General features: G+C 36.9%; 1 protein-coding gene across 1 annotated transcript in view; it reads left to right on the top strand.

Annotated features, from left to right (window-relative positions):
* Window positions 1-22,585, top strand: part of LOC126235808 (dynein assembly factor with WDR repeat domains 1-like) — a 73,248-nt gene extending 50,663 nt beyond the window's left edge. Inside the window, exons 7-9 of the mRNA XM_049944647.1 lie at window positions 2,136-2,295; window positions 16,298-16,435; window positions 22,388-22,585. Of these exons, the coding sequence (XP_049800604.1) occupies window positions 2,136-2,295; window positions 16,298-16,435; window positions 22,388-22,585 (496 nt within the window). The remainder of the gene's footprint in view (window positions 1-2,135; window positions 2,296-16,297; window positions 16,436-22,387) is intronic.
* Window positions 22,586-23,066: the final 481 nt, after the last annotated feature.

The raw sequence follows: 23,066 nt of genomic DNA, 5'->3' as shown, positions 1-23,066 counted from the left end.
AAGATACTCTAACATAATTTTTAGGTACACAGTGCATTAATCGCCTTAACAAATAGATTACCCTAGACAATTTACCGCTAATATACTTAATATGTGGATTCCAAGAAAGTTTATCATCCAAATATACCCCCAAAAATTTAACACAACTAGGATCATCTGATGGAAACTTGTCTTTTAAACTAAATACCATCTGCTGGGTTTTGCTTTCATTAAGCAAGAACCCATTTGCTTTAAACCAGAGTGAAGCTTGCTCAATTGTCTCTGTAACACATGTTTTAAGGCTATTAAGATCATTACTGCTGTTCAGAAATGTTGTATCATCAGCATAGAGTACTGTTCTGGATTTGATAAATGATGGCAGGTCATTTATCATTATTAGGAAAAGGAAAGGGCCCAGCACGGATCCCTGCGGAACACCTACCTCAACTTGTGCTATACTGGATATTTCTTTCCCAACACAGACTGCTTGCTTACGGTTTTGTAAATATGATCTTAATAGCTTAAGGCTGTTACCTTTAACACTGTAAAAGTCCATTTTTTTGAGTAGTAGTGTATGTTCTACACAGTCAAAGGCTTTGCTTAGGTCACAAAAAGTCACTTGGGCAAAGCATTTATCTTCAAATACTTGATGGATGTATTTAACAACATTGTCTATGGCATCAATGGTTGACAGGTTTTTCCTAAAGCCATACTGTGATCCACTTATTAATCCTATGTTATCAAAGTAAACAGATAATTGTTGGTAAATTATGCATTCTAGAACTTTTGAGAAAACTGGGACTATGGATATTGGCCTGTAACTTGAGACAGAATTTTTATCTCCTTTTTTATGTACTGGAACTACCCTAGACAGTTTAAGCTCATCAGGGAAAAAACCCTCCAGTATACACTTGTTTATACAATATGTTAGGGGGTACACTATACAGTCTATTACTTTCTTAAGCATGTTACAAGACAAGTCATATATGTCTACACTGTCTGATGATTTTAACTGTTTCACTATTCTTAACACAAAACCAGGTGAGACCTCAGAAAAATTGAAGGTACTTGTGTTTGTTGATGACCTAGCAATATTTTTTGACAGTAACTGTGATGAGCTGATTTCAGGTTTAATTATAGCACTTCCTACTTCCTCAACTGATTTAATAAAAAAGTCATTAAATTCCTGGGGAGAGATACTAATTTTGTCACTTCTTTTATCTTTGGCGACACTATTTATTAGAGTCCATGCTGCTTTGCACTTATTGGTGGATTTCTCAATACTTCTGAGATTGTGTGCTTGTTTGGCTTCCACAATTGTTTTTTGTACTCATTCCTAGATCTAACAGAGGCTAGTTTAGCATGGTTGGTTTTCAGATTTTTATAAATATTGTACAACAACATAACTTGATTTTTCATAGTAGACAGCTGTTTTGTGTACCATGTATTTTGTCTATTTGGAACTTTTGCTTTTAGGACTCTGTCAGTTACTTTGCATTTCTTTATTGGTATGCAGTCATTAAAGTGTCCCATAAATGCTTTGAGAAACCTATCAAATAGTACCTTTGCTGGCAGATAATTGCTTAGAGTATAATGTGTCTCATCATAACACAGGCCAAACCAATCTCTGTTAGAAAGGGACGTACGAAACCTGTCAATTTTCTCATCTGTGACTGGTCTAGTAACCACAACTTCTGGGACAAACTTATTTACATAACTCTTATCAAGAGGGAACCTACTTGTATAATTTAAAGATACTGAATCATGATCAGAATATGGAAATACTGTCACAAAACATGATTCTTCTGTTTTAAAATTTACAAAAATATTGTCAAGACATGCATGTTCTCTTGTAGGTTTGTTATTGACTGAATGTAAGTTGCACTGTCTTAGTAGGTTTTGGAGTTCAGTGACAGTACGTTTTTGTGTTGTGACATCGAATTCAGCATTCACATCTCCACCTATCACAATATCATAATGTGTCCACCTAGTATCTGTAAGTACATGTAACAGCAGGTCCAGTTTTTCTAAAAATACATTGGTTATACCCTTAGGTATCATTAATGACATAAATAGATTTGTTATTGACATGCGTGTAACTTACATTAAATATGCATTTTTTTTATTATTTTTAAATACACAACAGTTTTTTGCAGGTGCATTGGTACTATGCTTGGACACAGTGAAGAGATCAGTTCATGTCAATACAATTTTGACTGCAGTCTTATTGCCAGCAGTTCAATGGATAAAACAGCTAAAGTGTGGGATCCAAGATCAATGTCATGCATTGCATCCATATCAGGCCATGACGATGAGGTACAGCTATTAATTATGTATATCAAACCAGAACAAAAAGGTAGACTGTTAGTAATAAGTAGTGGCATTCATTTATAGCTTGCATCAAGTTCTTCTGCAAACTCAGAGGTGAGTTCTCTTATATTGACATGCTTCAGTCACAGTTATGTTAGAGCTCACTGCGTGGATAGTTTGAATGGTATATTCCATATCTTCTCTCCATTAACCATTGAGCAGGTGTGCTGATTTCATAACACTTTGTGTACACTTAAAGAATAGCTGTCTTTATATTACCAAGGTAAACATGTATGGGCAAAATTATAGATTAATCCTAGTTTTGTTCTACAGTGATAAAATAAACTTACATAATATGACCTAGATCATTGTTTAATGAAGAAATAATAAAATAAACTTTCATTATATCACTCCGTTTCTACATACAACTGTTAGCCCAGATTAATGACCAACTTGAAGCATTAAACAGTGTTGTTGTATCATAGCCCAGCCAGTTCCTTATTTGATAACTAATTAGCCCATAGGCAACTGCTGCATTGTGGGATTGTGCTGCTAGGTTAGAATTTGGGTCATTTTCTTGTACTGATTGTAATTTTTTTTCATCTAGCTTCCTGTTTATTTTATATTACTTCTGCTCACTTGGATGTATGATAAAACAATTTATCATTGTGTTAACTGAAGTAATAATGAAGGAATAGGCATGGGTTCGTAATTGTAAAACAACAATGAAACCGTATAAGACAGTGTTATTTGTGGTTGGCACACTTTATACATAGGCATGCCCACTCGAGGGTTATCTGAGTTAAGGAGTAGAATGTTTACACAAATAGTATCATATGTAGTTCCTTTCTTTGTATTTGTCTTATCTCAAAATATTCAGATTTTTTTCTTATGAAGTAATGAACAGCATTATTTCTCCACCCCCGAAAGTATTTTAAAATAGTACTTTTTTAATGTGACCATTTGAATACATTATGATTAGACTCTCAGTACATAAAATTGTAGGTAACTGGGTTAAATACATTGGTTTATTACTTTAGTTTTTTAATGTTTTGCTGTTTCTTGCACTTGTAAGGCACTTACCTTGTGTAACAGTCTCAGACTGATGAATAGTGGCGTTCTGTGAGCATATGAACAGCTTTCTACCTGGTCATCACAAAATGAAAACACGCCAGGGCCTCAAATGCTTGACCCTGACAGTAATAACTGCTCATCCGATAAAACATAAACAACTAGGTAGCAAAATAAAAAGGATAATGGAAAGTATCTGATGAAATAAAAATAAAGGAATGAGCAATGATAACCCATTCACTGAACAGTGCAGGCATTGAGCATTTTACAAGCACAAGACTGGAAACATCGCTGACCTACTGGACAATGTCCTTCTTCAGAGCTAACAGAAACACACATACTCATGCACGTGCATAGCTACGTTGGCCAGACAGCTTTGTCCTAGCACTGCAGTCCACTGATACGTGTTGAATTGGGGAATTGGTTGTAAAGGAAGGCAGGAGAGTTAGGAAAGAGGAATAAGGAGAGTGTGAGTGTAGATTAATGAGTTGAAGTGGGTGTTGTGCGACATGGGTGGAGACGAGTGTGGCACAGGGATTAGAGAAAATTGAGGCCAGGAGGAAAGCTGAATCAAAGGATCTGTTGTAAGGGTATATCATATTTACATTATTAAGAGATGGCCGTACTGTGGGAGAATCTAGGTGACACGGCTTGTAAAGCAGCCATTAAAGTTGGATATGTGCTTAGCAGCGTGTTTTGCCACTGAGTGGTTGATATGGATTTAGCTTTGGTGAATTTTTGTCTGTAGAGAATTACAAATTACTTAAGAATAAAGAGACAACTCACTGGAAGGCAGAAGCGCTGCATTGTCGACAGATACACAAACAAAAGGTAATGAGCTTTGCTTTGCTAGCTTTCGGAATGAAATTCCTTTCTTAAGCTGTTGGAGAAACATGCACACACACACACACACACACACACACACACACACACACACATGCTATTGAGTGGACACTGAGGGGACAGTAATTTACCTTAGTTTTTTCCAATTGTCCTCATTCAATATGTGTCAAATAGTTGTGAGCTGCCATCTCACTCCCTAGTCTGTGAAATCGCATGCTCAGCCGTCTGCCACCTGCCCCTCTATCTACATCCCTAGCCAGCCCATGGGTGGCTCCCTACCCTCCCACGAGCTGCTAGATTCTTCCCCCCAACCCCCTCCCTGCCTCCCATCTCTCTCCATCCCTCACCCCACCCCAACCTACACCGCCACCTCACCCCAGTACATTCACTGTGGGTGAGGAAAGAGCGGGCAGTTGAATGATCACAATGTAGGGAGACAGGCGTGTGCATTTATCTGTGTGTGTGCATGTTTCTCCAACAGCTTAAGAAAGGAATTTCATTCCGAAAGCTAGCAAAACAAAGCTCATTACCTTTCGTTTGTGTATCTGTCGATGATGCGGCACTTCTGCCTTTCAGCGAGTTGTCTCTTTATTCCTAAATAATTCATTATTTTCAACCAGAACTTTTGGTGCATTATTATTTGTCTCTAAAGAGTATTTTGTGTACAAACAGGAGATGCAGAACTAATTTGAGAAAAATCTTAATGAAGGTGTTTCCAATCATTTTAAATTACTGGGCACACTGGAAATCAAAATCAGGACTACTCCTCATGGTGCATGTGTGCCATTTGACTGCTTGTGAACTCAGTTATTACTAATGCTATTCATTTAACACAGCACATTTTATGTAACCAGAAGATTACTGATATGAAATATTATTACTACCTTTTGCTAGAGATATTTCAAGTATTAGATGGATGTATGTGGTTAATTTCTATGCATCACAGTGCTGCAATAGGTTTGATCATTGACTAGCCAGTAATTAATATATGAAATAGTGCATACACATAGAGCAGGTCTTCCATATTGTCCATGTGAGACATGTTTTCTTAATTAGAAGCAATGTCCTTCAGAAAAAGAGGAATGTTAAACCCTAAAATACAACTAAAAGAAGAAACAGAAAAGAACATTGGACATTTCATGAACATATTCATTACTACTATTAAATAGCATAAATTATAGTATTCAGTAATAGGACTACCATATAGATAACAAAATGTAAACATCAAACAGAACATTAGGAATTTAAAAAGAAAAACAAAATTCAGGCATGCATCGATGCAAGAGGATGTGCTACTGGGTATTAGAGGTACAGCAATCTGGATCACCACCTCTGGAGGTGTCACTGTATGGTGGTACAACATGCAATGTGTGGTTTTCGTGAGAAATAAAATGGGCAGAAATGATGTTTATGTTGAACTCTATTCCAGTTTTCAGTACAGGTTCAGGAACTTTTGGAACCAATGTGATGCAAAACGTTTTTTGATATGTTTATATTAACCTAATTACAACAAATAGGCCCGACTCTTTGAATAGACCTGATCTCTTTGAGGATGGCCATGTTTAAACTCGTATCAATGCTTTTGAGGCATCTGGAGTAACAATGATTACCAAAATAACAAAGGACAATTAAAACCAATAAGATGATTTACATTTTCAGTAAAGTAGACAAAGAGGCATTAGTGTCATATCTCAGGGAAGAGGAGGAGGAGGAGGATATTGGTGTTTAACGTCCCGTCGACAACGAGGTCATTAGAGACGGAGCGCAAGCTCGGATTACGGAAGGATGGGGAAGGAATGCGGCCGTGCCCTTTCAAAGGAACCATCCTGGCATTTGCCTGGAGTGATCTAGGAAAATCACGGAAAACCTAAATCAGGATGGCCGGACGCGGGATTGAACCATCATCCTCCCGAATGCGAGTCCAGTGTGCTAACCACTGCGCCACCTCACTCGGTCTCAGGGAAGAACTGAAAACATTTAACTCTGGGGAGGAGCTTGGAGAAGGTAACTGGCAAAACGAAGGATAGATGTGTACCTAACAGGAGAGTTTACAATGGGAGAGACTCTCCATGGTACATTGTCTTAGGGAAGAAATTTCAAAAGAAACAGTAACTTCTGCACAATAGGTATTCAAATACACATGGAAGATGGAAAAACTGAAATTGAGAGTTGTAAAGCAAAATCAGAAATGCTAAACTCCATGTAGTGACTCATAAAATATTATGAAACAGGTAGGTTGCTACTCACCGTATAGAGGAGTGCTGAGTTGCAGACAGGCACAGCACAAAGACGACTAAATAATTAAGCTTTCAGCCAAAAGACTTTCTTCTGAATTAGGCAACATACACACACACATTTATGCAAACACAGATTGTCCTTGGCAGCCAGAGACGGTGGTCATGTGTGTGAGCTGCATTTATATGAATGTGTGTGTGTCTGTTGTCTAATTCAGAAGAAGGCCTTCTGACCAAAAGTTTATTTTTTAGCAGTCTTTTTGTTTGCCTATCTGAGACTCAACATCTCCTCTGTACGGTGAATGGCAATCTATCCTTTCCATAATATTGTCATTATTCCATCTGGATTGTCCATTGTCTGGTTTAGGGAATCAGGTAGGTACAGTATTTTTTGACTACCAAAAATCATGCAACTCAGTGAGGGACAGTATTGTATCTTGGAACACTTTTCAGATTTTCACCCTAGTCAGTCCTGTAATAGAAGTTTAATATATTTTCTAATTCCATTTTGAATTGATAGTAATCACTTTATGTGTGCTGGAGTCTTTCTCTACAGTTACAAAAATTACTGCAGTAAATTAAGGTTTTTCCAAATCTGAAAAATGATTCCAAGGTACAACATGGAACAAATGTTCTATTCAAATTTAAAATGTTGCAATCATGAAATCTTGTTGATACTGTGTTTAATAGTCTGTTACATTATTATTCTACTACACACCAGTAGTTGGCAAGTGAAATCAAATTAAGAAGTAGTAGTGTCAAAAACCTGTTAGAAGTTAATAAGATTTTGAAATAGAAGTTACTGGCAACTAATGCAAATTTCAGTTTTCATGACAGGGAAGACTGTTAAGCCCTTAGGGAAACTCAGTTCATTTACATATGTTCTAAGGTAGAGGACCATTGTCCATTTCAGGGTAAAAGATTGTATTTTATTGGTCCTATTGTCTACATAGCAGCTTATGCATAAGACATTGGACAACTCAAGTTATAAATATACTGGCTGAAAGCCATTTCAAGGCATACATATTTAAGCTTACAGTAATACACTTTACACGTAAGTATTTATATAACACATTTCATAAATTTAAATATTCTTCAATGGAGTAAAAGCAATGATGCTGTAAATATGACTTTAGAGATTTTCCAAATGTATTGACCTCAGTGATAGCTTTTATGTTTTCAGGAAGTTTGTTATAAAGCTTAACTCCCATGTGAAAAGTACCTTTTTGGCACAGTGCTGTGCTGATTTGAATCATATGTAAGTTTCTGTTTTGTCTGGTAAAGTGCTCATGTATATCACAGTTTTTTTGCAGTCTCCAGTCCTTGCCTATTACATATAATTTAAAGAACAAAAGGGTTTCCATAATGTATACACATGGTAATGGAGGAATACCAGATTTCTTAAACAGGGGTTTACAAGAGTCTCTAGGCTTGCACCCAAACAAGATTCTAATGGCCCTTTTTTGTAGTTTAAAAGTGCTATTAGTTGTTTTAGAGTTTCCCCAGAAGGTGACCCCATATCTAAGACGAGAATGAAAGTACGCATGATATGCATTCAATACTGTTTTCTCACTACAGCATGATTTTAATGAACAAAGAAGGTAACATGTTTTGCTCAGTTCTGCATTGAGATATTCAATATGCTTATTCCATCTGATGTTACTCTGCAGCCAAAGTCCTAAGAATTTGGTTTCAGTACTGTTACCAACTGGTTCGTCATTGATAGAGACTGATGGGATAAACATGTCCTTGTTAGGAACATTGTGGAATTTTAGAGCAACGGTTTTCTTACTGTTTATTACAAGCTGATTACTCCGTGCCCAGCTAAGTTGTTTCGTGACCGTGTTTACTGTCTGCTGTAACTGTTCATCATCGTCTCCTTTTAGTAGAATCGTTGTGTCATCTGCAAATATGATTGTTTTGTGTGCATCAGTATTTAAGCTTAGATCATTTATGTACAGAAGAAACAGAAGGGGCCCCAATACTGATCCTTGGGGTACACCACATTTTATTTGTTTATAGTCAGATAAGTGATTAGATACAGTTTTTAGTTCAATATTTGTGTGCTTGACGCACACTGCCTGCATATGATTAGTCAGGAAGGAACTAATCCACTTGTTGGACAGACCTCGAATACCATATCTTTCTAGCTTTGATAGCAGAATTTTATGGTCCACCATGTCAAAAGCTTTTGACAAGTCAATAAAGACTCCTATTGTTTCCTGTTTTTTGTCCACCAGGTTTAGGATGGAATTGATGCACTCATAGACTGCAGTTGTCGTTGACCTCTTATTTCTGAATCCATGTTGTTCATTACATAGGATGCTGTTTTTATTTATAAATTTCATAAGTTTCTCATACATAACTTTTTCCAGTACTTTAGAGATGCAGGAGGAAATTGTGATGGGTCTGTAGTTATTTACATTGTCTTTATCCCATTTTTTATATACAGGAATAACTTTTGATGTTTTCAACACATCAGGGAAAGTGCCTGCCTGAAGTGAGCAGTCGCATAAATGTGTGAGTACTTCAATTAGGTTTGATGCGCTCTTCTTTAACATTGTTGCAGGTATACCTTCAATACCTGTCGATTTGGAATTTTTTAGTCCTTTTATTGCTTTAGCTACTTCATCTTGTGAAACAGAACTGATGTACATTGATCCTCTACATACACTTATTTTATATTCATTTGCCTGGGTGCTCTTAAAGTTTGATTGTAACATGTTTTCAACAACACTTGTGAAATAGTTGTTAAATGTGTTGGCTACTTCTAAGGGGTTTGTTACTTTTTTATTTTTATGTGATAGTGTTATATTTTTTCAAGGTTGTCTGTATTCTCCACATTCTTTTTTTATAACACTCCACATAGCCTTTGATTTATTAGCTGAATTATAAATGATTTCATCATTATGCATTGTTTTTGCTGCTCTTATTACTTTTCTTAATATTTTGGAGTATTTTTTATAGTATGCGCGTACTACAGGTGAGGAATTTTTGGAGTTACATATTTCATGAAGTAGTCTTTTCTTCTGGCATGAAACCCTTATTCCCTTTGTGATCCAGCTGTTTGTTCTAGAGTTTCCCCGTATGGTTAATGTTTTCAGTGGGAATGCAAGTTCAAAGAAATGGGTTAATGTATCAATGAAAGTGTTGAATTTTTCATTTATATCGTTCATTTGTACACTCCTAGCCATTTTTCTTTCTGTAATAAGTTGTTGAAGTAGTTCACATTATGCTGATTATAACTTCGGTATGCTGTTCTGAAAGACATGTTAATAATACTGCCTTGTACTTTTATGCTTAATATTTGAGCAAGATGATCACTAAAACCTGCATTGAAAAATTTTAGTGAGGTGTTGTGTAAACTCTTCTTGACTAGAAACTGATCAAGAGCTGTTTGGCAAGTTTCTGATACTCGGGTATCTGCTTTTACTTCAGCCTTTAAATTGTAGGACGTTGCAAGGTTCAAAATGGTCTCCCTATTTCCACTATTCGTGAGGAAGTCAATATTTAAGTCACCACAGATTATAAATTCACAATCCATTTTATTTACTTTATTTAGCAGTGACTCCATTTTGTTTAAGAAAAGTTCAAAATTCCTGGATGGTGATCGGTAAACTGTAGCAACAACCAGGTTGAACTGAGTAATTTTTATAGCTGCAATTTCATAATCCTTTTCAACATTTGCCCTAGTTAAGTCAGGTAGTGTAATAAAATCTACATTTTCCTTTGTGTAAATTGCTACCCCACCCTGCTTGCTGTTTTTCCTGCAGTAGTAAGCAGCCAAGACAAATTTGTTTATTTTCGTATTCTGGATTAATTCTGGGTTAAGCCAGTGCTCAGAAATGCATAACACTGAGATATCATTAAGTTCATGTGTTAATAGAACGTTAATTTCATCGATCTTATTATGCAGGGATTGCACATTACGGTTGGGAGGATGTTCAGGAAGCTGATAAATTGTTCTATCCCTTACAATTCTTTCTTTAATTATTTCACTAACACGATCACAAACAAATCTTCTCCCTTCATAGTTCAAATGCATTCCATGCTTCGTGTGCAGATTTCGATGCAGCTTGCCTATATCCAGTACATCGCACTTAGCGTATTGAGAACACAGTTTCCTTATTTTAATGTTTGTTTTCCGAATTTCTTTGGTTACACACGAACTATAAATCAGATCATGCCTATGAGGAAGTGTGGCAACTACTGTGTTTCTGCATTTATTAGTTTGTAAAAAATTCTGTAGCGTTTTCAAGCAAACTTCTGCTTAATTTTTTGCCACATCGTTTGAACCCATTATACCGACGATAAAGTCATTTTCTTGCATTAATTTCGTCTGAGAGTTAATGTCACACAATATTTCATCGATGCAACTGCTTGACCTCTTGAGGTGATGGTAGTTGATGCTGTCACTGCTGCAAGACATGACTGATGATAATTGCATGTCATCGTTGGAATTAATCAGGCCTTGAGCTGCCAATATGCATGCGAGGGAAGACGCTTGCTGTTGGAGGAAAGTGGTGCTTTTAGTGCCCATGCTGGGTGCCACAGATAGGCCTTCCATAGCACTGTGGGCAATGACTATGCTGCCAGACACTTGTGTGGTTAAAAGCTGAATTAAATCTCAGCAGTGCATTGTGTCAAGTCATGAATTGGAAGTTCTTGTTTTCCCTGTTTGATTTAATGGTAGCCAGTGCTGGATTCCGGTGGTGCTTAACTGAAAACCTGCATCCTTATTGATAAAATTGTTTGCCATATGGACATGTCTGGCCTCCTTAACAACACAATGACAGTAGGGATGAGATTTCAGTATTTCTTGTGAAACATATGATGCCCTGTGTTCAGGCAATGCTCTGCCACCGCTGATATATCAGGTTGCCCCAGGTGTTTATGACAATGGTGTTCAATGCAACTTTCTTACATGGTTCAGCATATCTGCCTAATATAAGATTTTCCACCTTGTCAAGGTATCTTACACACACCACATTTCCTATGGGCAAGGTCGTCTTTTACCGAGCACAATAAATTCCTCAACTTTGCTGGTGGTCAAAAAACACACTTGATGTTGTGCCCTTTGAGAATTATTTCTGTTCTTGTAATAGAGATACGACAAACTGGATGTTCCTTCTACAATACTGCAGAAAGACTTTGCAGGAATGTAGCCACTGTATGTGATGGCTTGCAGCAGCAATTGTCACAAGAATGTATGGTCGCAAGAAGACTGGGCTCCATACGGCCATGTGGCACTACCAGGAGGGAAGACAAGCATGTTTGGTGTGTGGTAGTGGTGCATTGTACTGCATATGCAGCAGCAATTTAAGAAGCAGTTGGCACCACAGTGACATAATGAACTTGTACAAATTGGTTACTTCAAAGACAGCTCTTAGCTAGACACCCTGTGGCATGAATTCCCCAGACCCTAAAGCACCGCCGATTGTGACTTCAGTGATGCCAAGTGAGAGCTCATTAGAGGAAAAGGCAGAGGTCTTTTGTGCTTTCTGATGACAACTGATTCTGTCTCAGTGCCAGTGATGGTCATGTGTCAGTTAGGAGAAGGCCAGTTGAGACCTGCAACCAGCCTGGCTGCGTACTAGACACACTGGACCTACACATGAAGTTATGGTCTGGGGTGTGATTTTGTACGATGGTAGGTGCACTTTTGTAGTAGTCCCATGCACCCTGACTGCAAATTTTTACATCAATCTGGTGATATCGACCTTTTGCACTGTCATTCATGAACAACATTCCAGGTGGTGTTTTCCAAAAGGATAATGCTTGCTCACATACTGCTGTTGTAACCCAACATGCTCTACAGAGTGTCAACTTGTTGCCATGGCCTGCTTTATCACTAGATCTGCCTCCAATCAAGTACATAAAGGGCATCATCAGACAATAACTCCAGCATCATCCACAAGCAGCATTAACTGTCTCTGTATTGACTGACCAATTCAACAGGCATAGAACTCCAACCCACAAACTGAAATCAGGCACCTGTGCAATACAACGCATGTACGTTTGCATGCTTGTGGTCAACTTTCTGGTGGTTATACCAGTTATTAATGTGCCAGCATTTCAAATTTGCAATGCCTTATCTTGCACTTACATTAACCTGTGGTCATGCAATTTTAATCACTTAAATGTGTTACCTAGACAAATATATTCCCACCATTTCATTACTTTACATTAATTACATTTTGGTGTTGTGATTTTTTTTCCTATTACAGCATGTGTCTTTCTGCTAGTTAGTACTTACACAAGAGGAACACTGGCAACCTAACAAAAGGAAATTTCAGACATAAATAAGGGCTCTGTTTCCAGAAGAGAAGGTGGGAGACGAGGTACTGGCAGAAGTAAAGCTACAAGAACAGGTCATGAGTCATGCTTGGGTAGCTCAGCTGGTAGAGCACTTGCCCAAGCAAGGTAAAGATTTAAGGACTCTGTTGCAGCTTGACCAGCTTTACCTCTACAGAGATGTTCAGTGATTTAAATTGCTGGCTATTAAGATCGCAACACCTTGAAGGTTGTATACATCAGATGTTAGACTGCCCTGAAGTTTACCACATTCCTGAATATGCAGATGATAAGCATTTCAGTACAACCATAAAGAGTAGGTAGTACAGCCTTAATACTTTCTGAATTTGAGGAAAATAACACAGCAACTTTCTCTTTCAGAAATTGGATTTGAATGTTGTTTGTTTGTGAAAAGATCATGTTATGCTATTTTTTTTTTCATTAAAAGTGAGAAATGTCTACCAGCTTGTGGTGGAATTTGACAGTGGAAGAACTTTGATCTATCTATATTTTGGGTTATCATTCCATGATATTCTTGCTTTTATTGGTTGGGATCCTGTGACAGTCATGTAAATGTGGAAGCAACGGGTTGAGGAGGATCAGCTCGACACTATGCAGGATTGTACAGCCATGTCACAAATCTTGAGACAGTGAAGGGGCTTGTTTGTAGCAAGACAAGTGTCCACGTGGACAATTCAAGGATGTCTGGAGCACTATGGGCCGCCAGCACAGTGTCCGTAGTTGCAGCTCTCGTCAATGAAGCAGAAGAGAGACATGTTGACAGTGGTGCATCCAATGCAAACACTGGACTCAGCAGTGGCACGCTGTTGTCTTTTCAGATGAGTACCATTTCTGCATATAGCATTTTGATGCCCATACCCATGCGTAGAGGCTCTGAGGCAAGCGAACATTGCCAGATAACGTCTATCATCGTCACACGGGCCCAGCATGTGGCATGATGATATGGTGTGCCATTATGTATGTGACACAGTCACATGTACTATTACATCAGATATCAAAATGAAATCATATTACCACACGTTATACCTCAGGGTTAATCTACTATACCACACAGAAGTATTTTATTTATGTGACTATATATTACTTTGATAGATAATCTATTAATTGTGATTTTAATGGACAGCAATGTAAACAGGAAGTAAAAAGTGCTCTGCTAATTTTGTGGATGATCAATATGTTTTCTTTTATTTATTTAAAAATTGAAGTAATACATAGTCACATAAATAAAATGCTTCGGCATGGTATAATAGATTAACCCTGACGTATCAGGCGGGAAGGGGGTCGGGCTGGGAAGGTACATATTTTAGGCTCATAAATTACAGCACCTGTTTCAGTATAACATTACATTTGACAGAAAAATTCTAAATAGAAGGCTGCAACGTGCATTTATAGATGACATGATGTGCACATGTAACTATGTGGCTCGTAACAATTCGGTCCTTGTTCATGTCTCTCAATATATAATCACTTGAGAAAATGTCAGAACATTACTTTCAGTTTACCCAGCATTGCTTGGTTACTTTTTTATCCCAACTTTACAAAACATAAAGATATGGGAGAACTCTTTCTTCCCAGTTTAGTTCATTCTGTAAAGTCTAACAGAATTCTCTTAAATGTAAACATGGGCTTCCGCAGCTGTTGTCACAGTCAATAAAATTCTTCTGGGTTTTAGGGTGCATTGGCAACTATAAAATTCCGACATTTTGGTGACTGTTGCAAAGGCACCTTCCTAACTGCTGAATGAGCAGTTAGCAATACACCCTGAGGAAGGTGCCTTGCAACAGTTGCCGAAACATCGGAATTTTATAGTTGACAATGCGGCTCAAACCCAGAAGAATTTTATTGACAGAGTTCTCTTGTAGTAGACTTGGATTTAAATGTCATTGGAACTGTGTGGAGCCTAGGGGATCTCACTATCACATTTATTCATTCCATTTAGTGAGTCAGATGTCTACTAAGTTTAGTTGAAATTAATACTACAAAGGCATGCTGAAAAGTAATGCTTCTTAATTTTCTGTGTGAAAACTCTGAAAGGTTTTTAAATAAAACTAGCACTGTTATCATTTTACGTATTTATTCTTCTTGTCTACATATTTATTTCTCAATATAATTACTTTGGCAGCAAACACATTTCTCCCAACAAGAGACCAGTTTGTTGTTACCATCACTGTAGAATGTTTTGAATTTGATGACAGAGCCACAACTTCACCTCTGCTTGCACCACTTCATCGCTATCAAAGTGAATCTGTCAAAGGTGTTCTTTAAGTTTTGGAAACAGACAAAAAATCGGATGGGGCTCATTTGGCGCTGTATGTTGGACGATCAATGACAATGAACGCAAGGCATCAGACTGTTGCAGGTGCCACAGCGCTTGTGTGTGGTCTGGTATTGTCATCCTGAAGGAGATGGTGCTCCATGTGTGGATGAATTCTTCAAATTCAAAACTTGACTACAGCACATTGGTTCTCATGGACTGAAATATTTGTGTTACACACTACCATGTTACCCACTACTATTCAGAGCCCTCTAGCAGCCGAGGGCTGTAAATATGTAGACATGAAGAGTAAAGATGTAGGATGTTAATAATATTTGTTGTATTTAAAATGTGTTAAGAGATTTTGCATAAAAATTAGGAGGCATTTCTTTTCAACATGCCTTCATAATACTTCAGTTGATATCTTGGTAAGTCATTGCGACTGCCACTTGCCAAGCTTAACAATTTTATTGACATTATTTTTTGTTTTTATTTTTTAAAATTATAAATCATATGTGTGTCAAGGAGCCATAATTATAAAACAGTGAGTAAATAGTGTAGTTCTAGTTTTCTTTCTCACTATAAGAGTAAATACTTTTAATAGTTTACATATCAGACTTACCTTAGGTGATTTGAAGATTTTAAACTTGTATTTCAGTTAGGTGAATTAATGTATTTTGAGAAAAAATGGAACTTTTACAGGGCACAAGTGTATGCACCACCATATGAAAACAAGAGCAAAGATCTTAAAATTATAAATTCCTGAAGTGAAGCCTAAGTTCAAAGGAACATCATTAGTGGACATGGGTATAATATTTACAGATTCATGGTGTTATTATGATGCCTATGTTTCAACTGATAGGTGTTGCTATTCCATTCAAGCTGGATGTGGTCTGTGTTTCACCACCCTTAAGTTCTGGATGTTTAAACTGGGACTTGGTCCACGAGTGAAATATGAGTCCACTGTTGTATTGCCACATCTTTTTGTTTCTCCTCCTTTAATCCCTACTTCCAGAGATTGAGACACAGACATTGTATACTAACTAAATTCATACCCCACACAGAAGCAGCATCCACCCCATGCCTATACCTACTGAGGGAGCTCATGGGAACATTGTTTAATACCCATTGAAACAACACTCCGCCATCCTTTCCCCAGTAGTTTATAGGGTAAAATGTGAATGTAAATTATGTTTTATTTATTATATTTTCTCAGTTGTAGTTAGGTATTTTCAATATTTCCTGTTATGTGACAGCAAAGGTTTTACATCAGCAACCATTCTACTCTTAGGTATTGGAAATAGCATTTGACTCTGCAGGGAGACGGCTTGCTACAGCAAGTAGTGATGCTACAGCACAAATATGGGAAGTTAAAGGAAATCTAATTAAACTTGCTACTATGGAAGGTCACACTAAGGAAGTATCCAAGGTAATAAATAATATTAGAAAATCTTTCTTAATTATTTTTGCAAATACTAGCAGCTTCTAAGTGCTTAAGCTCCTCACAATGCAGACTTGAATTTATATTTACAATGTGTGGTCAGCAAAACATAGACAGACGATACATTTCATTAATTCTCTGATTTAGTGTATATGAGATACACTCAGTTTTGTGGCTGTTTACATTTAAGAGCCTAGATGTGATACTAAGTTTGTAAAACAGATACTGATAATCAGCAGAACAATTCTTGTGATAAATTTATTAGAGATGAAGCACAATCTCAGGTTGACAAAGGTGGGTAAGCAATTCACTATGCCTTGCTGCCATCACTAACATTCAGTGATTTAGAGGAATTATAAAACTGAAAACTCCATCCGAACAGGCCATGAAGACCCAACAGTGCCTACTGGTCGCTACGTCATCCTCAGTCCACAGACGTCTCTGGACGTGGACATGGCGGGGCATGTGGTCAGCACACTGCTCTCCCAGCTGTATGTCAGTTGACAAGACTGGAGCCACTACTTCTCAATCAAGTAGCTCCTCAGTTTGCCTCACAAGAACCGAGTGCACTCCACCTGCTCAATATGTCAGCAGACCAGATGGTCAGCCGGCCGAAGTGGCCGTGCGGTTAAAGGCGCTGCAGTCTGGAACCGCAAGACCGCTACGGTCGCAGGTTCGAATCCTGCCTCGGGCATGGATGTTTGTGATGTCCTTAGGTTAGTTAGGTTTAACTAGTTCTAAGTTCTAGGGGACTAATGACCTCAGCAGTTGAGTCCCATAGTGCTCAGAGCCAACCAGATGGTCACCCATCCAAGTGCTAGCACAGCCTGACAGCGCTTAACTTCGGTGATCTGATGGGAACTGGTGTTACCATTGCAGCAAGGCCATTGGCTTAAAGGAATTATGGGAAACCTAGTATGGGCTGACTAGATTTACAGCTTAACTGTCTTCATGCTGTATGCAGTTTTTGGATACAATATTTAAATTTTTCCTGATTTGTGAAATTCAAGCCTAAAATGTAGGAAACACTTATGAACTAATCATGTATATAATTTGGAAGGTCTTTCTTGCCAATATCAATGCTGTCTGCACTTTTAAGCTTGATTCCCAGAACTTTATGTGTCTTCTGTGTCTTCATTTTTGTAATTTCCCTAGTAGATTTTGACTTTTTACCATACAGTCTTCTTAAGTTATCTTTCCTCAGCATTGTTGCCTTTGATACTACATTTTGATATATCTTCTCATTGTATTTACATATTTTATAAATACAGGATCTGTGAACATTTCTGTTAGATGTGGTGGTACTAACATGGTTTCAGCCGCATCTTTGTGTTCTTGGTAGTGCATAAGTTAGTCGTCTCAAGATGAAAACTTTTTTGGGTATTGAGTGATGTTAAACAATGATGGATGCAACACAACTGTTTTAGATTCACTTATTCCCACATTTAATAAACCTGAATTGGTTTTGTGGGACAACGACCAATTCCTAACACTTATATAAATAGAATCACTTATATAATAGAATTAAGAGAACCGGGCTAGACCACAAAACCAGTGAGTTTCAGTGGCAATACTTGTTATATACCTCATTCCACTAATCACAGTTCATACAAAACACAGTCAGTTGAGCACAGTTCTGGATGTACGCCATAGACATTCAGTGTTGCACAGGTTCACAAAACATATCCACGAAATTCAAAGTTCAGATAGGCACACATCATTTGTACTGGGATCAATCACAGAAGTTCACACAGATCTTCACTGACACATAATGTAGACAAGAAAAATGATGTGAGGCTGTTAATTGTTCCATATCAATGGCGGACAGACTTTTAAATCTTTCATTGCATAACTTGATCCAAATAAGCACAAAGTTGCATTGAAATGTTAACTATCTATTTTCTACGTATTGGTTATTCTGCATAATTGTGGATACTGACACAATTCAAGCTCAGGCAATAATCTGGTTTACATAATAAGTAATTAGTTAACAAAATGCAAAAGACTGCAGAACTATTTTGTGTGTCTACACTGAGAATTACCTAGTTATGAATACAGTTGCCATAATTGAAATTATGATAATTTATACAATGTCATAATTAGTTGCTTAACCAGTTAATAAAGGGTGTCATTTGGCCCATAAAAATTAAGGAAACTAAAGTGTGATGGTAAACTTGAGAATGAGACAGTAGTATTGGTACAATAGAAAATAGAAATTTTGGGTGTGTCCAGACTTCAATACTAATTAACTTTTAAGTATATGACTGTCACTTCTCATGTCATAGCTTTTTAATGGTATGTGTCAACATTTCCAAAGCTACTGATTAGCTCAGTCACATCCTATCATCACCTGCCATTATGATAATTTCAGTTATTCATTGCTTCTACTCAATATGGTTCCACTAAAACTAAACACATCATTGTAATCATCATCATGACAAATTATCAGAATAATGAATTTGCAACAAATATTGCCTGAAAACATTTTGACAGATTTGCACATACATATGGTAACTAGACTCAAAACGTAAAATGAGAAAGAAAAATTATTAATAGGAGTACAACAACAGCAGGTGGAAGAGATTCAGCTTGTGTTCTTCTGTTCACCCAAGATATAAAATTTGTCAGAAAGCTTTATGTTAACAGTTCCAGTGGTGATGATCTTCAGTAAATACAAGAGAGTTATAGAATGTAGAAACGTGTCATAACAGTGATGGAATAATGAAAATAACATGAATGACATCATGGACTTACTTAGGGAAACATGATGCATTTGTTCACAAATGGAAATGTGTTTTTTGACAGCATTTCTGCAGACTGAGTAACATATGAATACCAACACTTATGGTTTTTATAGAACCTTCAAAAACATACTCTGACAGAGAAGAAATTAAACAAATCATCAAAGCTTTCAAACTCAGCTAAGAAATAAACACATCATAAGAACTGGACGCTGAAAATATATTGGTGATAAAAGTCAACAGATAATCAACATTGAAATGGGGAAACTAAAAATAAAAACATTCTCCCTTTTCATAAAAAGAGGTAACACAGATGTAAAAATCTTATATTCCCTTCTCTATGTAACTGATAATATTATTTTGAAATCTCCTCAGGCTGGAGTGAGCAAGAATTGAATCAAAAATTTAGAAAAAGGCAAGAAGAATTCATTTGGGGATGCTTGTGTGTTAAACATATCATACATCTTGAATGTATCTTTTTACAATGAAAATTAAAAGAAAGAAATTTGAGGTGACACTGTTTAATTTCAAGGACAGCAATTTCAATGATTATCAAAAAGATAAGAGCAGTAATTCAGTAGACTTCTTTGATAGCTAGTGAATCCAGAATGAAATTTCCACACTAATTTCAAACTTCTTTGAAGTAAGTAGATGTGTTACTCAGAGAGTCCTATGCCTCAACAGAATACTCAAGATAAGTCATCCATGTGTGATGCAAGGAATTCATTGGTGGAAGGGATCAAGAGCATAACAATAACTGAAAGTCTTGCATTCTTAATTGATCTTTCAATTTACTTTTTGGCTTAGAAGCTTCCATAAAAAACAGATCACCATCATCAAGCACATTCATTAGGGTGCCAACATGTCCCTTTTTAAAACATGTATATTATGAACACAGGTCAGTGCCCAGAATGTTAGGCTGGATAAAAAGAGAGAGAGACACACAACCAAGTGGATAGGACTCAATATCATCTTGGAGTTCAGGAAATTTCAACATGATGGGACTACTATTTTTGTATACTTAAATAACAGTCAGTATCTTGAATACAAACTGAAACTATATGGCACACTGTTTGGTCTTAAGTTATGTATCTAGGGGACTGTCACACTGTAGTCTGAAATCCAAAAACTGAAAAAGAATGTTATGAGCATCCAGTTAACCTTATTGGTAACAGATTTGTTTAAGAAACATAAAGTGCATCGGGAAACATAAAGAACACAACCAACTCAAAAAGAAATGCAAAACATTGCAAGACTCAAAATAAGTGAATGAGAGTGATGCTTAATGAAGCTGTGTTAAAAGTTCTATTTTCAGTAAGTCTGTTAGTAATTATTTATTAATCTGCTGAAATGCCAGCAGTATTTGAACCTATTGATTTCAGACACTTGATCAGAATGTGTAATCCTGCTACTTTGGTATCTGACAAATCAGTTAAAATTTTTGGTAGTCATAAGAAGTGTGATGTAAAGTAGGAATGCTATGAGCATCCAGTTAACTTTATTGCATTGTAATTCTGTCAGAGACAGCAAAGGACCTGGAAGAGCAGATGAATGGAATGGACAGTTTCTTGAAAGGAGGATTTAAGATGAACTTCAACAAAATCAAATTGAGGATAATGGAATGTAGTCGAATTAGATCAGGTGATGCTGAAGGAATTAGATTAGGAAATGAGACACATAGAGTAGTAGATGAGTTTTGCTATTTGGGGAGCAAATAACTGATGATGGTCAAAGTAGATAGGATATATAATGTAGACTGGCAGTGGCAAGGAAAGCGTTTCTGAAGAAGAGAAATTTGTTAACGTCGAGTATAGATTTAAGTGTCAGGAAGTCTTTTCTGAAAGTATTTGTATGGAGTGTAGCCATGAATGGAACTGAAACATGGACAATAAATAGTTTTGACAAGAAGAGAATAGAAACATGCTGCTACAGAAGAATGCTTAAGATTAGATGGATAGATCATGTAACTAATGAGGAGGTACTGAATAGAATTAGGGAGAAGAGGAATTTGTGGCACATCTAGACAAGAAGAAAGGATTGGCTGGTAGGACATGTTCTGAGGCATCAAGAGGCATGGAGAGCTGCATCAAACCAGTCTCTGGACTGAAGAGCACAACAACAACAACAACAACAACAACAACAAAGTAGGACATTTCTGTCCTTTATATTTGGAGTATATAAAATATGAGGCAGGCAGATACAACATTGAGCTTCAGGAATAATCTTTCTGCTCTGACAGGCGACCACTTCTAGCAGTGTTGGATATGGACCATTTTCTAATCTCAGAGTTTAGTATGTATTACCCAAGTACAGGTGTATAACTGATTAAACTAGTAGTGTATTTTCATCCATCATTAGTCTAACTGCAGGATCTCTAATAACCATCATCTAAAAGTGTATAATTGTAAACATATTTGTTTGTAATACTGAATGCATACTGGAAGATGATAATCCAAAATGAAGAGTCATACTTACACTAGTCATAGTTATACTAGCAATAATTTTAAAAATAATGGGTGCCAATACTGCAAATATTAATGTGAATCTCAGGTTCTCATTAACTGAGACTTGCTTTTAAGATGTGCACAGAGAGAGGGGGGAAAAACTATACATTTGCTTGCTTTCCAGAATTCTTTTTGTCTCCTGTTTACTTTCTAGTTCTTTTATGAAGAATTATCAGAGTTTTTAAAACTAATAATTAATGATTTAGCTTTCTGTACATGGCACTCATTTGATATTATTTGTCGCACCAGCTGCATTTCAGCCTCCACCCTACTTTTTCATTCAGTGAGATGGTTGCATTCCAGTCCAAGCTCCTGGAGATGGCGGTCACATGTGTGAGAGGTGTGCTTGTGTGTATGAATGTGTGTGTGTGTGTGTGTGTGTGTGTGTGTGTGTGTGTTTCTTTTGAACAAGTCTTTGGCTGAAAGCTAAATGAGTAACAATCTTTTCATTGCACCTGTCTGCAACTCAACATGCCATCTTTATGTTGAGTAGATATCTATCCTTTCTATATTGTTGATATTCCAACCTGGAGTTTCCGATATTTGGTTCCACCCTTCATTAATCACATGTAGAATGTGACAGCAGTGTGTCTGCATAATATTGCAATGTATTTATCATGTACTCCCTATTATAATGTCAATGTAGTAAAAAAAAATACAATAGAGTGCTGATATTACATTGTTCATTGTTGCAGGTGTGTTTCAATCCAGCAGGTTCTCAATTACTGACAGCATCAGCAGACCATACAGCACGACTGTGGGATTCAGAAACTGGGAAGTGTCTACAGATTCTTGAAGGGCACAAAGATGATGTGTTTTCTTGTGCTTTTAATTACAAAGGAGACATTATAGTTACTGCATCAAAAGACAATACTTGCCACATATGGAAATAAAAGGATATAAACTATCTTCTATTAAAAACACCATAGTTTACTTATTAATGATGATGAAACCAGTATCATTAAGAGTAAGATACAGCAAGACAAAAGCGAAAATGAAAGGATAAAGGAAGGAAAAGAGCTGCCAAAGGGAAGGTATTAAATAAATAATAAACATTTTGGAAGCAAGATTCAGGAGTTTTTGAATTGAAAAGTATCAAGAAAAAGAGAGGAACTGTGGAAATGCTAGTACGGATTTCAAAGTTTTAAGAGGATTGAGGCCTGTGAAGGACACAGAGATGGAATGGGCTAGAATGACGTGGAATTGTACATGAACTGGAAGAGAGTGAAGTCCATTCAGTATTGGAATGTTCTATCTATGCTTGACATAAAGTGATAATAATAATGTACATGGTGGCAGCCAGTCAAGGAATATTTTAGGGAATTGATTTAAAAAATTAATTCAAAGGCCCAGTCAAATCTTTACAAGTTTACT

Source organism: Schistocerca nitens, chromosome 1, assembly GCF_023898315.1.
Source record: "Schistocerca nitens isolate TAMUIC-IGC-003100 chromosome 1, iqSchNite1.1, whole genome shotgun sequence".
Classification (NCBI taxonomy): Eukaryota; Metazoa; Arthropoda; class Insecta; order Orthoptera; family Acrididae; genus Schistocerca; species Schistocerca nitens.
The sequence above is the reverse complement of the archived record's forward strand: the minus strand, read 5'-3'. Positions and strand labels throughout refer to the sequence as shown.